The following is a 13,576-nucleotide window of genomic DNA, read 5'->3' as shown; positions in this document are numbered from 1 at the left end:
ATCTGTGGAAGCCACAAATTGCAGTAGCAGTAAGTGCAGAAAACCCCCCGAAAAGTTTTCCTTTTTTCTCCCCATTCCTTTGCATTAAATAATACATCTATCTATCCATCTTCAGGACCCACTGAAGATGGATAGACCCCCCCCCACACACATACACACACCTAGGGGCAATTTAGATTCACCAATGAACCTATCAAGCATGTGTAACATGTACACACGAATGAGGAGAACATGCAAACTCCACACTGAAAGGACCCAGCCAGGATGTGAACCAAGAGTGCTAACCACTACACCACCATGCAGCTCCAAAATGAAACAACAAAAAGAAAAAAAATTGGAGTAAAGAAATACTTGGAAAAGTTAAACAGGAAATTCTGGTTCCTGAAAAACACTTCAGGCAGAAAGGATGCTGTCGATGCAATATGGTAGGACTTTGCATCCTTTCAGTGACAGCTGTGGCTTAATGCATCCGTCTTCACACAGAAGCTTTCCTCCTTTTTGATCTTTCCCTTTTTACCTTTTTTTTAACTCCTCTGATTTAAAAAAAAAACAGAAACTGAGTAAAGGTTTTGGTTTTTATGCAAACATGTTTAAAGAAATACGCTTTTCTGCTTGTAGAAAGTAATATATAGAAAGAGAAATAACATAAATAAGAATAAAAGCCACAATCTTCATTACAACTGTAAAAAGACTTTATTACATTCTTCAACCACAGACAGAATCACCATTGTGCAATAATAACACATCACTGTGTTAAAACCTCTTGATCTTCATCACCCTGTCATAAATTATTTCATGTTAAAATCTACACTGATTTCAAAGAACTGTCTTAAAATAAAGTAGAAAGGTCACAGAGAGAAGGATCATGACATAAGAGAAACTTTTAGTGAGACACCTTTTAAAAAAAATAGTTACATCTCTGCCGGACAAAAAGGACACTAAACAGACGAGAAAAGAAACAAAACAAAAACAGTGCATAAAAGGGTGAAAATTTTGAAACGATGAATCACACCAACACAAAATTCAAAGATTACATTTCATCTTTTATATATTAATTTAGATCCTAATGAAGCTATGACTCAAACTCAAAGAGGATCCTGCATGAGCGCCAGGAGGAAACACGTCCAAAAACATTCACAATAACATGAACTGTACACAGTGATCAAAGCCTTGAAGGTCTTCAGTGTTGTGCTGACAGAGAGCCCAGCTATCTCCCCGAGCGCCTCTGAGCTCGGCGCCAAAAGTGCCGATCGAACCGGCGCTCAAAGTTTCCTCATCAGAAAGTGCCGCTTCTGACTGAATTTTTGGTACCGTCTGGTTTTAGTGCTGCAGCGGCGGTCAAACCACCAACGTGCCAGGAGCGCCGGGAAAACGTTATTGCACAGTCCCTCAATGCCACTATCCGAAGTCAACGCCAGGGCGGCTCCACCTTCTCAGCGTGAGAAGGCGGAGTGAAACAGCACTGTTCCAGCAGAGCTGACTCCACCCACATTCAGCTGTCGACCAAATATATATATGTATATAAATCATCCAGTGGAGCACCTTTCTGTATCTCTTTTCTTCAGAGTACATCTGATCCGAGTCTGGACTGATCGGTGAGATCCAAAAGACCCCCACCCCCCACCCCCCACCCCCCCATATATTTAGAGTGGTTATCACTGGCCTTTGAGCTTTCACCTCTGATTGTTCTGTATTTGCAGAGCCTGATCTCAGGGGGGTAGCTGACTTCTCTGTCACCTTTGTGTTGCGTCATGTAGTGTTCAAAAACAGTGAGGTAGTGGGGGGGAAGGGGGGGGGACCTGAGCACTGCTGCACCTTCCAGTGAGTCAGGAGAGGGTTTGGTTTCACAGATCCAAGTTCTGCTGATAGACTGTTTTCAAATTGAGGGAGGGGGGGTCGATCAGAAAGTCTCATATGTGTGAGACAGAAAAATGGAAAATAAAAACTGTTATTTCAGTTACAATCATTTTGACCCTGAAGCCCAAATTTTGGACAGGATGAACAGAACGCTCCACTTCTCACAGGAATAACATCATTACTACTCTTGTTTTAAGAAACCATATGGATGCTTCTATATATAAATATATGTATGTATGTATAAAGACAGATCTAAAAACATGTCTGCACTGCTGTCGCTCTGAGTGTCTTCTGAAAGGTAAAAGGTAGTTGGACTGAGGTCACTGATTGCATAAGAAAAACAAAGAGAAAGGAGTTACATCAGTACTTGAGGGTTCGGTGGCAGAGCGACCCGACATTCATTGGTTTGCTGAACTCGTGACTCTCACGTCTGAAACCCTCTCAGCTCGCCTGCTTGATCGTGGTCCCTTTAAGCTGTTTGTTCACATGTCACAAAACAGAAAACTACGGCTGCTACCACATTCACGCTGCTAAACCAACCACCACGACAGGCAACGTGACTGGTAACATCCACAGAGCGCGCTGAGGGTTTCAGGCGGATACATTCGGCATCGAACCTTCAGCTGCGCTGGCTTACATTCAACAATTCAATTCTTCTGAGGCGTCTTCCGGAAAAGTCCTTTCAATACAAATTAGTTGGGCATTTGTTTTTGTACCTTCTTAAAGCAGGTAGCATGCAGGGACAAGCCAGCAGCCACTGACAGCTGTTGGACGGATTTCAGGGAAGCCGTGAAGCTGGGGGCGAGGCCTGGGGCCGGGGCCACGGATCCTTGCAGGATTGTCGCTTGGCTGCTGATTGTTTCTGCCAAAGCTGGTCGGCACCTTTTTGCCTTCATCTAAATACGCCTCTACATTAGCACTCCACTGACAGCCGTGCTTAGCCCTCTGTGGAGTCCGGGAAGGGAATCTCGCTGCTGAAAACCTCTCGGTACAGAGGGGGAAAGCTGTAGGCGGTCTCAGGGTGGACCAGACGGAAAAACTCCAGTTTGTCAATGTGAAGGTTGCAAATCGACCTCATTAGGGGCAGTTTGGACACCATCTAGGAGGAAAGAAAAATAACCATGAGTAAAAACTACTACTCGTCAGGCATGCGTCTGCAGGAAAAGGCCACAAACTGAAGAAGTTGCCGTACCTTGGCCAGCTTCTCCTCAGACGCTCCTTTATTCTGCAGGCAGCGCTGAAGAGCTACGTAAACCTTCTTCTGCAACTTTTGAACCTTCTGGACGTCAGTCAGCCACGGCCGGTCTGTGGGGGGAGAGCAGCAGGTTAGAGCCTCTTGGTAAATAAACAATGATTCAAAACCAATTTTTCCTTCACCGAGACAGTGTGATCCCCTTCAGTCACTTCCTGTTATGTATGTAAAATACCAGTTCATTCTTTTTCTAAAAATAACTAAAACCTACAGGGGTTTAGGTTTTATTTCTGTGTTTGTAAATGTGCATTCCTGAAATGAAACGGTTACAGCTGTGGACGTCCGACAGCTCTGTGACCACCTCTCAGTTTTGCACAGTTGATGTCTTCTGTTTGTCCTGAGCTGCTCAAATCTCAGTATAATTTACAACGGTAATGACAATAAATAATGATCTGATTCTAACGGCGTTACCCGCCCTCGCCACTCCCATTACCCTCTTTTGACCCACCCTCCCTGACTGGGGTGTTGGTACACGCCCCTCATTCTCCCCCTCTGCCTCTGTCATTGTGGTCAGAGCTGCCCGTGACAAATTCACGAAAAAAAACTTTTTTTTTTCAAAATGGGGTATTTTCTGTTGTTTTATCACCAAAGCGACCATTTAATGATTTGTCGCCCCGGGGGGGGGGGGGGGGGGGGGGGGGGGGGGGGATGAACAAGTTTTAAGAAGAATTTGCAAGAGTAAATTTTTGAATTTCCTTAGCAACACAGATTCTTTAGCCACGCCCCCATTCCTAATATATTCATATCGTGTCTTATATTGTTTTGTTCAGCTTGAGCCAACAATTTCTTTAATTTTCACAATAAACTGCTTCAAAATTTGCATTCTGTGGAAGGAATGCAACTTTTGCTAGCTCCCCACACTAGCCCCGCTCAAAATCCGCAAATCTCCAATTCCAACATTTCTTCCCAAGCAGCTTCCCGACGATGCTGAGGAGACGATAGATCAAAATTACATTTGTAGATAGGCCTAAAAGTGATTATCTTGGGAAATTCAAGATGCAGCCTTTTCCAGAGGTCAAAGGTCAACGAAACATTGGTGGTGGATCAGGGGTCTGCAACCTTTAACGCTAAAAGGGCCATTTTTTGCAGCTTCTTAATAACCAAAACCCAACGAGAGCCCTTAAGACCCACTTTACTGTTTAAAACATGTGGGTGACTCTTTGAGTTTGAGGCAGGGGTTAAACTTTCCCTCAAAGGGGCAGTAAGAAAGAAAAAAATGCAAAAACAATCTGGTCCTTCATTCCAGGACGGCTGTAGGACAGATTTAATATTAGAAGATGACGCAATTCATTCATCAGCGCAGTTACTAGGAATTTTACTCATTTGAAACTGACTTCTGAAACAATGGAAACAGGTGAAAGTCCTGGTTACAGTTGAAAATGCCTCACAGAGAAGCATCATCAGTCAAACATCAGACAGTTGGACTTTCTATTTACTGTAAATCCAACACCAGTTTGACCAGTTTTTCTCAGAGCAGTTAATTAAATAGGAATGATGATCTCACCGGGCGAGAGCAGCACTGCAGCGCTGAAGAGAGCCATTTCTTCCTCTGTCATCTGTATGCGGCTCAGGCTCTTCGCCAGCTCGAAAATGGCGCTCACCAGGTCGTCGCAGCCTTGGGGGCAAGAGAAGAACAGAGTAAGCAAAGCAGAACACAGAAGGTGAAGCTGAAGCAGGGAGCTCATCCGTTCCTAACACTTCTCTGAGGGAAAGGGAGGGGCGGCGGACTCACCCAGAGCTTTGAAAAGCTGGGCGCCGGCAAACTTCCCATCGAAGAACAAGGTATTATTGATGGGGTTGTAGGCGCGACACATCCGGATCAGAAGAACATCCATGCACCCTGGTGACACACAAAAGTCCAGAATGAGCACTGCAGAAACTGCATCTTACGAACATAAAAAGATCGTTTTTCTTACAAGAAATATGGTCCTGTAAGAAAAATAATAAGTTTTTAAGCATAACATAACTTAGTTTAACAAAACCTGTTTTAGTCATTAGGCTTGTTTGATTCAATTAGGAATTTTCTGTAAAAACACTATAAAATAGAAAAACTAACAATCCCTGCGTTTGATACGTGTGACACTTGTTCAGTGGAATTTAATGCAGAGTTTACTGGCAAACATTAGGATCGCCTCTGTGTCAGTTGTCACGTGGATCATCACCTACAGATGAAACGTAGACCTTCTGAGGATAAGTGGAGCCTCTTCGGCAGCCACACACTGATGGCGCGTGAATCTCATACCCATAGGGAGGGGAAGTGAACCTGCCATCTTCCGGTCAGAGGTCGACCTCGTTTCAAATCTGTCATGTTTTCATCCAAATGCTAAGTGTTCTATGACAGATCATCACACAGGAATTTCCTCTAAAGTTTGGACTAAAAATGCATTGCCAGCCTAATTTCCAAAAGCAAAATCTCATTCTCGTCTGGGATTAAAATTTTGAACGGGCCGTCCTGTTCGCCAGCTTTTTTTGTTGTTTTGAGGCGACTGCCCTGAAGAAGCTGCAGGATTTAAACAAAGCTGTTCTCCCACAGAGAACTTTTTAAACCATCCTGCAAGCATGTGATGCTGAGAAGTCAAACACCACTTGAGAGCAACATGACAGCTATTTTTATCAGAAGACCACAGTCTGCCCGCTAATTCCGTTCCACTCAGCTGTGGGAGCTGCGAGCATCGGCCTGCAGGAAGTGGTTTTGTCGTCGTGCACTGACCTGCTTTCAGGAGGATGATCTGATCGTTCTGACAAAGGTCCATGAATCCAGATATGCGCTTGGCAAACTCCACTATGTACTGGATCGCATTGGTGATCTGAACAGCGCACTTCTGCCACATCGTCTCTGCAGACTGAAAGAGAGAGAAAAAACACGACTTAGACAGGAGAAGACTGCAACCCACAGGATTCATGTTCCCTTCTAATCAAAAACATACGTCTCAAAACTCCAGTTTATCTCTAGAAAGGCTCAATCCTTGACCAAAAAGACAGAGTGTATGAGAATGTTCTGACTTACAATCTAAAGATTACCAGCACTTTTTAAAAGATAAATCTTTACTGTTTTAACAGTGCAGTTGTTCTGAAAAGAAGCCATTTTTCAAACACAGAGAGCCGCTCCTTTCCACAAAACTCCACCAGACCACCCAACAATCCACAGAACTCGTACAGGTCAGCCCCCAGAATGCTTTAGATACTCACCCTGCTGATGTATGAGTGCGTCTCCTCTGGATTGTAGAAGGTCCAGGCCAATCTCCTCAGCTCCTCCGTGCTGAACTGACTTGTTTCAATGTGGGACTTCACCACGTTCTGAGTTATGCGTTCTATGTGAAGGAAAGTGCTTATTAGAATCTTTCACATGTTAAAATCACACAAAATTCTTGGAATTTTAAAGAAATGTTAAAATTACTGACCTATTTCCATCTGGGAGCAGCCTTCTGGTACCGGGTTAAGGATTGCGTGTGAGAAGAGTCCAGAATCGTGCAGCAGCTGGTACTCGTGCTTGATGCTTTGGTTTCCATCAACAAAGTCCAAGTTGGTCTGCTCTGGTGAGCTTTGCAAGGAAGAGCTGCTGCCGGCGCTCCCGTCCAGCATGTCCAGGTTGCAGTATTCACCTTGATCCCCCGGGGTCAGGGGCAGGTCAAAAAGCAGGCCTCCTGGCAGTGTGGGGATATCGTCTAGGTCGCTGAGCGTGGTGTTGGAGCCTCTTCTGCAGTTGCGGCCGTGGTCAGCCAGGTCAGCATTCTCCTCACGTGCGCCGACCCCGGCACACTCCTGGGACTGCCGGTGTTTCTGGACCTCAGCATACAGGCTATCTCGCTGCTTTTTGGACATGCGGCCAAATTTCACAGCTGCAACAGGAAGGCCAGAAAGCTGAACCACCAGAATGTCTTCTGAAGTTATAAATTTACTTTGATAGAACATATGGAACCTTAAAATTCAGATAGACGGAGCCACTAGACTCACCATCGCGGCTCATGCCCAGAGCCAGACACTTCTGCAGCCTGCAGTGCTGGCATCGGTTCCGGTTCGTCCGGTCAATAAGGCAGTTCCTTTGTCGTGAGCAAGAGTACATAGCATTGTTCTGCTGACTGCGTCGAAAGAAGCCCTAAAACACACGAACATGTATCTTTACTGTCAGCACTACATGATCATTTGATGAGTGTGATGGTTTCTTTATGACCTGGCGGCTGCAGGAAACCACTCACCTTACAGCCTTCACAGGTGATGACACCATAGTGAATCCCTGAAGACTTGTCCCCACAGATTTTACACGGGATTACTTCTATCTGAGCTGAAAAAGTAACACAGGAAAAATATTTCAGTTTATTTAACAATCTGTGTTCAAGTGCCGCACAAAAAAACAACAACAAATCAATCAATTCATCCATCCACCAACCAACCAACCAACCACCCAACAACCACCCAATCTATCTATCTATCTATCTATCTATCTATCTATCTATCTATCTATCTATCTATCTATCTATCTATCTATCTATCTATCTATCTATCTATCTATCTATCTATCTATCTATCTATCTATCTATCTATCTATCTATCTATCTATCTATCTATCTATCTATCTATCTATCTATCTGTCTATCTGTCTGTCTATCAAAACAGTCACTATAATCCAGTTCAGTCCTAATTTTATTTCTATTATAATAATGGCGTCTTTACTGAAGCAACAGATGGCATGAAACTGATTTTAACTCAATTATAACTTTCAAATTATTTGTTTTAAGTTGGATTTCATAGATTTTTTTGTTATTATATTCGTTGTTTTGGTCAAACTTTTACTTTATGCTGCTCCGATGTTGAAACAAACCCGACAAAAACCTTAGAAACAATAATTCATTCATTCATCGTGCAGAGAACAAAAGATCATTTAGAATATTTTAAAAACCAAAAACAAACAAAATGAAAATGATTCCATTCAGTGTCTTTGCGTGTTAGCATTGTGTTTGAGGAGTAATAGAAACCACACAAGGGTCAAGTTTAGGTGTGCATATATTATTGGCCTTGTTTTTACTGAGGTAGCCTTAGCGCTGTTACCCAAGAACCGCCTGTTCTTTTCATTATGCTGTTTATCTAAGTGGCCGGGCCTCCTTCAGCCCAGAATAGCAGGTCAATTGCATTAGCCGAGACCTGGGGTTATAAAGTTTCACAGCCCCGTCTTCCTCAGCTGTTGCCCTACCAGCAACATGTTAACAAAGGCGCATTGTGGTGCTGCAGGGAGCTGCCGGTGACTGTTGGCCCGGCCTTTCATTGGTCCACAGCTGCAAACGAGTCCAAAAGTGCTTCTGCTGAATCACACAGGGCTGCTAAATCAGAGCAAAAGCTTCAACTGGTCCTTCAGAAGAAAGCCACTTTGATGAGTGACCCTCTGTGAACCAATCACATGAGTCAGTCAGCGATGTGCGTCACACCAAAGTCAAAGCAAGAGAGGCTGACGAATGACCCCGGACTCTCGATTAGGGCCAACAAGGTCTGCGTTTTTACGAAAAAACGTATCTCTGAATGAACAAAATGGAGAGATGGAAATAAAAACAGCTGATGTAAGAAAACCTCCTTCTCCCTCTTCCCTTTATCCTTTCCTCCTCAAGGCCTCACCCCTCCTGCCCCCGCCAGCTTGTTATATAACTGCTGTCTGGCTGAATTCCATGAAGGCACTCATTCAAAGGGGCTGTTGTCGTAGCAACTGGGACAAACCCTCCCCACCTTCGAGCTCTCCCATTGGCTCGTGGACACCAGGCCTTGCCGGACACTCGCCGTCTCACCTGCCAGTCAGCTGAGTGATAGAGATCAGGGCCAGCGAGCAGGAAGTGCTCCACTGACACAGTTTCCCATTCAGCTGAGGGGGCGGGGCTTGTGACCACAGCCTGACAGGCAACATGGTCTGATTTCTCACGGGTTTTAAGGTGGAGCCGTCAAATGAAACCAGAGCAGAAACTTCCATTTCAGTTGAAACACTATATAAAAAAAATCCCATAAAAGTCAAATCAGTGATTCATCCACATATGTTTATGGAGATAAAATGACAGTTTTATGTTTCCTAACTGTCGGTTATTTTATGAATATTTTAGACTTAAAAATGTGTTTAATCCACTTTTGCTGGCGTTTGCTCTCTTTTGTTTTTTCGTTTTTGCTGTAAAAGAAGAACGAAAGGCTTAATCAATGGCGTAATTAATAAAGTAAAAGAGACAGAAATAATCAGTTTTCTTCTTTTCGTTCCCCTTTCATTGACACAAAAAAGGAAAAACAGGTATGAGTAAGTTGTACGGTTTGTTTTTGCAATTGTTTTGTGGGAATTAAAGTGGTGAAGGACATAAAACTCTCAGCATCTCTCCAGCTCGGGGGTGAAATTTCAGCAGGCGACAATCATAAATCTATTTTTGTTCCAATGCAGTCGACCATATCATATTTACGGGCACTCTCCATGTCTGTTAGATAACAGATGTTGCACAACTCCCATCACTACTGCAAAGGGAGCAGATTTCAGTGTCAACAACACTGTGATCATTTTACCTCAAAGGGGCAGAACCCAAACTTTTGAAGCGTTTTTGGGGCGTATTGAAACTGCTCCTTCAGCAGGTTCTGATCAGATTCTTCATGGGATGTTTGAGCCCTGAAGTTGTGGGCAGAACTTCAGCTGAAATTTGGTGGAGTGGTTGAAACCCCAATGCTGGAAAGCTCAGCTGCTCTGGTCATTCACTTTGTGAAAAATGTTACATTTATAAAAGGATGATTGAGTCAGACCTGGGGAAAGCTGGCTCTCACACACAAAAACAGACAGATTGGATCATAAACTGTATTTTACACGACACAGAAAAGAGTTTGGTGCCAGTTTGTCCTTCAAAAAAAGTTATTCACATCTTTCAATCAACCGTTTCTCATGGTTGTTGTTGCAATCATCTACATAGACTTTGTCCTTTCAAACCAGCTTATCAAACAGAGTGCAATATCCTATTTACCCAGCAATTTTATATCACCTGCCATACTGTACACGTAACCCGAATTTCAGACAGGGTTTAATACAAATATAGCTGTCATACAGAATCGGCATCCTGCAGAACAGGAGGAGTCGGTGCAGCGGAATTTTATTCAATTCCAATGCAGGAGTTTGTCATCACATAGACATTCCTCACATGATGACTTTATATCTTCTAGACAAATGGCCCAAAGCGCTTTACAGTCACAGTCCCACTCACACACACACGTCAAACACTGCCGCCAACCTATAACCACCAGAGGTCAAATGGGGCTTCAGTGTCTTGCGCAAGGACACTTCAACACATTGGTGGGCAAGGCATGAATCGCATCTGCAATCTTCCGATAAGAGATCAACTGCCATACCGCTCCACCACAGCTGCTACAAGAAAGATCTATTGAAGTGAACTCCTCCCAGAACACAAAGCAGTGTGCAAGTGTGAAACCAAAAGCTCGCTGGAAATGCACCAAAGGCTAAACAGTTTCATGGAAAGACTCCGACCCACTGGACCTGATTTCAAATAGAGCAAACCACTTACAGTAAACATGCATTAAGAAAGACATTTTCTGCTTTTTCATGCACAGAACTACAGCCCCCCCCCCCCCCCCCCCCCCAGAAATGGGGCCATGTGCAGCAATTCTGAGCTAATAATCAGAAGAGAAAAAGTGCTTTCAGTGCTCAAAGTCTAAACCCAGAAGGACCGGAGCCACCCAGTCAAAACCAGGATAAAGAACATTGCTCAATCCAAAGTTTCCACACAGAGAGGATTGTGCTGCAGCTATCAGTCACCTTGAATTCTCTCCGCTTGTTCAGATGTCGCCGTCTTTATCGAAATGACACCCCGTTGGGGCAGCCCAGTCTTAGCTGATGTCAAAGATGAGATTTTACTAAACAATCTCCTGCCTCCCTGCTATCACATGTGTTTACATTTTGCATGTTGAAGTTAAAGTTCTACTTTCGAAGTGGCTTCAGACACGAAGAGCACACTGACATCGTGAACTTCAGGGGTTCCTTCCTAACAAGAGAGGAGCTGTGAGGCTGAGAGCTGAGCTCTCCTGCTGCCATAGAACTTTCATTTGGTAAGAAAGATTTATTGGGCTGGGATTGCGTTGCCGCACACCTGCCAGACCGCTTCATGCAACAAGAATAGACATGAGAAAAGATGAAAATATTAACAATGACTTAATGAAAGAGTGAACCCCCTCCTGAGATGGAATTAACACCTTCACATTCACACCTGTCTGTCCTTATATGGTTGTTTTCTCAAAAATCGGATAAAGAAAGTCTCCCTGTCAGTAAAGCTCCACTCTGCAGTAACTTTAGCTGTAAAGGAAGCGGAACCTGCAGGGCGTCTTGGTTAAGTGTGTCCTGGCTGTGCGCATATCCTGCCTGCCACATCCGAGCAGGATGGTCTGATGATGCTGCCAAATGCTAAACAAATGCAAACATTTCTGAGGGGCAAAAAGCCTCAGGGATTATATGATTCTAATCTCTGATTCAGCAGCTGAAAAAAGTCAAGAAAAGTGATGAAGCCTTAAAAAAAACTTTTGTTTTGCGCAAACTGAAACGGTTTCATCTGTGATGACAGGGGGGCCTTCACGCACGCACGCACACGATGTAACCGTCATTGACAGAAGTAGGTCAATGGACCGCGCAGACTGACCGCCATCCATCCTGTTGGTAAAGTTGAAAACACGCAGGCTGCCGCTCAAAGTAACACCTCAGCAAAAGAACACAAAATTATAAACACATGGGGAAAAAAGATTCCGTCAAACTGACCAGAGACTTTGACAACTTTTGGAATAAATGGGAATGTTGGTTTAACAGAATGGATGGCGGGAAACAGAAGCTTCTTGTTTGTGGTAAACAAGTGTTGCCAGCAGGTCTTAGTGCGCCTGGAGCGTCCATTAATCACTCCGCTCACTGCCTCCCCCCCTCTGTCTTACATAACTGGAGTCAGCGGCTCAACTTGCGAAAATTAAGCGGCTTAAGCTGCAACTAGGTGCATTTCTTCAGCGCAAAACCAACAAACAAACAAACACAAAGTAAACAGACGTTTATGCTTCAGCTCATTTGTGATTTGAAACGGTTTTCCCTCAGAATCCTTTGCGCGTTTGCGCAGCCCCCGACGCACTTTGGACCAGGAGCGCCGCGCCTCCCCAAACAAGCGCTAAGTTTGTTGTTTGCAAGAAACAGCAGAAGTTAAGAAGGAAAGTGCACAAAGAACCTCACCTCTCATCTTCTCGGCTGGGAAGTTCAACCAACTCTTCGGAACATGGAACTCTGCGCGGAAAAGAAAGCAACGAGCGCAGGGAAGGGCGCAGTTATTCGCTCCAAAGCGACGCACAAACAAAACTGTCACAAACAGGAGTCTGCATAGGAGTGAGCCTCCCTTTCTGAAGGAAACGTCTCTGTGGTTTTCTAGCGTATTCCCTCCGATGACGCTGGAGCAAACACGAGCAGCTTCTCCTCCTGCGAGTCTTCACAGATCTGCTGCTCCCTGTAACCTACTTTCTGCGCGTGGACTACACATGATCCTCACCGCCCGCCTCGTGCCCCGTGAGCGAACGCGCGCACCACCCTCCGCGCGCTTTAAGGAGGCTCTCGCGTGCGTGGGAAAGTGTGGCAGTGTGTCAGTTGTGCCCGGCACAGTCCAGCGTGGGAACCGTTTCACACCAAGCGCAGATTTCTGTTGGTTCGGGTCGGGACCGGTGGATCCACGGTCCTTTAGAACCTCCACCAAAAACCAACATTTCCACTCAACCTCCCCGCAATGAGCTGAGCATTTAAATTAAACATGTTTCCAAACATCAAAGTTAGAAACACAAAGACATAAATAAACGAACAAACACAAATTTAAAAAAAGATCTTATTCCAACACTGATACACAAAGACGTGATTCATTTGTAAACTAATTCATTTACGTTGATGAATTTCGTATTAAATCAGAAGAAATCACTTGTGGCGTTAATAAAAAGCGGCATCAAGAAGTCACGTCTCACTTTTCATTTGGCTTCATGGCGGATTTCAGGAGCTTTGATTGTATCACAGGATTAACAATCTCTAATCTTTGCAAATGAGTTTCACTTCCATTTGATTTTTACTTTTTATTTTTCCTAATCTTTAAGTCACGGGTAAAAAAACAAAGCGTGTTTATTTAGCCAGTTTTGGTTAAAAAAAAAAAAAAAACAACAGTACAAAGTCTTTCCATCTCTCCGCACTTTGGAAGCGGTGCGTCTTTGCGCAGAAAGGAGAGCAGTAAAACCCAGCTGGCACGCGGCAATCTCACAAAAGGCCAATCTTATTGATAACAGCTCTGATGAAAATAATTGATTTGCAAGATGGGAAAGACGACAAATGTATCATGTAACTTAGGCACAGTTATGAAATGAAGAGAACAGAGAGATTATGGTAAGTGGGTTAGTGGAGCACGCGGAGCCTTCACTCCCGCCTCGCTTGGCGTTCTGGGTGCGTGTTTGCTGCCT

The 13,576-nt window shown here is 44.2% G+C and overlaps 1 protein-coding gene across 2 annotated transcripts; it reads right to left on the bottom strand.

The window, feature by feature from the left end:
- Window positions 1-670: 670 nt before the first annotated feature.
- On the bottom strand, window positions 671-12,672 carry LOC101164545 (nuclear receptor ROR-beta). 2 transcript variants are annotated; one of them, XM_023954081.1, is made up of 10 exons: window positions 12,324-12,668; window positions 7,306-7,391; window positions 7,064-7,205; window positions 6,511-6,948; window positions 6,299-6,420; window positions 5,820-5,952; window positions 4,842-4,949; window positions 4,614-4,724; window positions 3,050-3,162; window positions 671-2,956 (listed from the first exon to the last, which is right to left on the bottom strand). In XM_023954081.1, the coding sequence occupies exons 1-10, from the start codon at window positions 12,328-12,330 to the stop codon at window positions 2,795-2,797; spliced, it is 1,422 nt and encodes a 473-aa protein (XP_023809849.1). In that variant the 5' UTR covers window positions 12,331-12,668; the 3' UTR covers window positions 671-2,794. The 2 variants fall into 2 exon arrangements, with proteins under 2 accessions (XP_023809849.1, XP_023809850.1); XM_023954082.1 differs by lacking the exons at window positions 671-2,956; window positions 3,050-3,162 and adding an exon at window positions 3,769-4,036 and having other exon boundaries at window positions 12,324-12,672.
- Window positions 12,673-13,576: the final 904 nt, after the last annotated feature.

Source organism: Oryzias latipes, chromosome 4 (assembly GCF_002234675.1).
Source record: "Oryzias latipes chromosome 4, ASM223467v1".
NCBI lineage: Eukaryota > Metazoa > Chordata > Actinopteri > Beloniformes > Adrianichthyidae > Oryzias > Oryzias latipes.
Note: the sequence above shows the minus strand (reverse complement) of the source record. Positions and strands in the feature narration are given on the sequence as shown.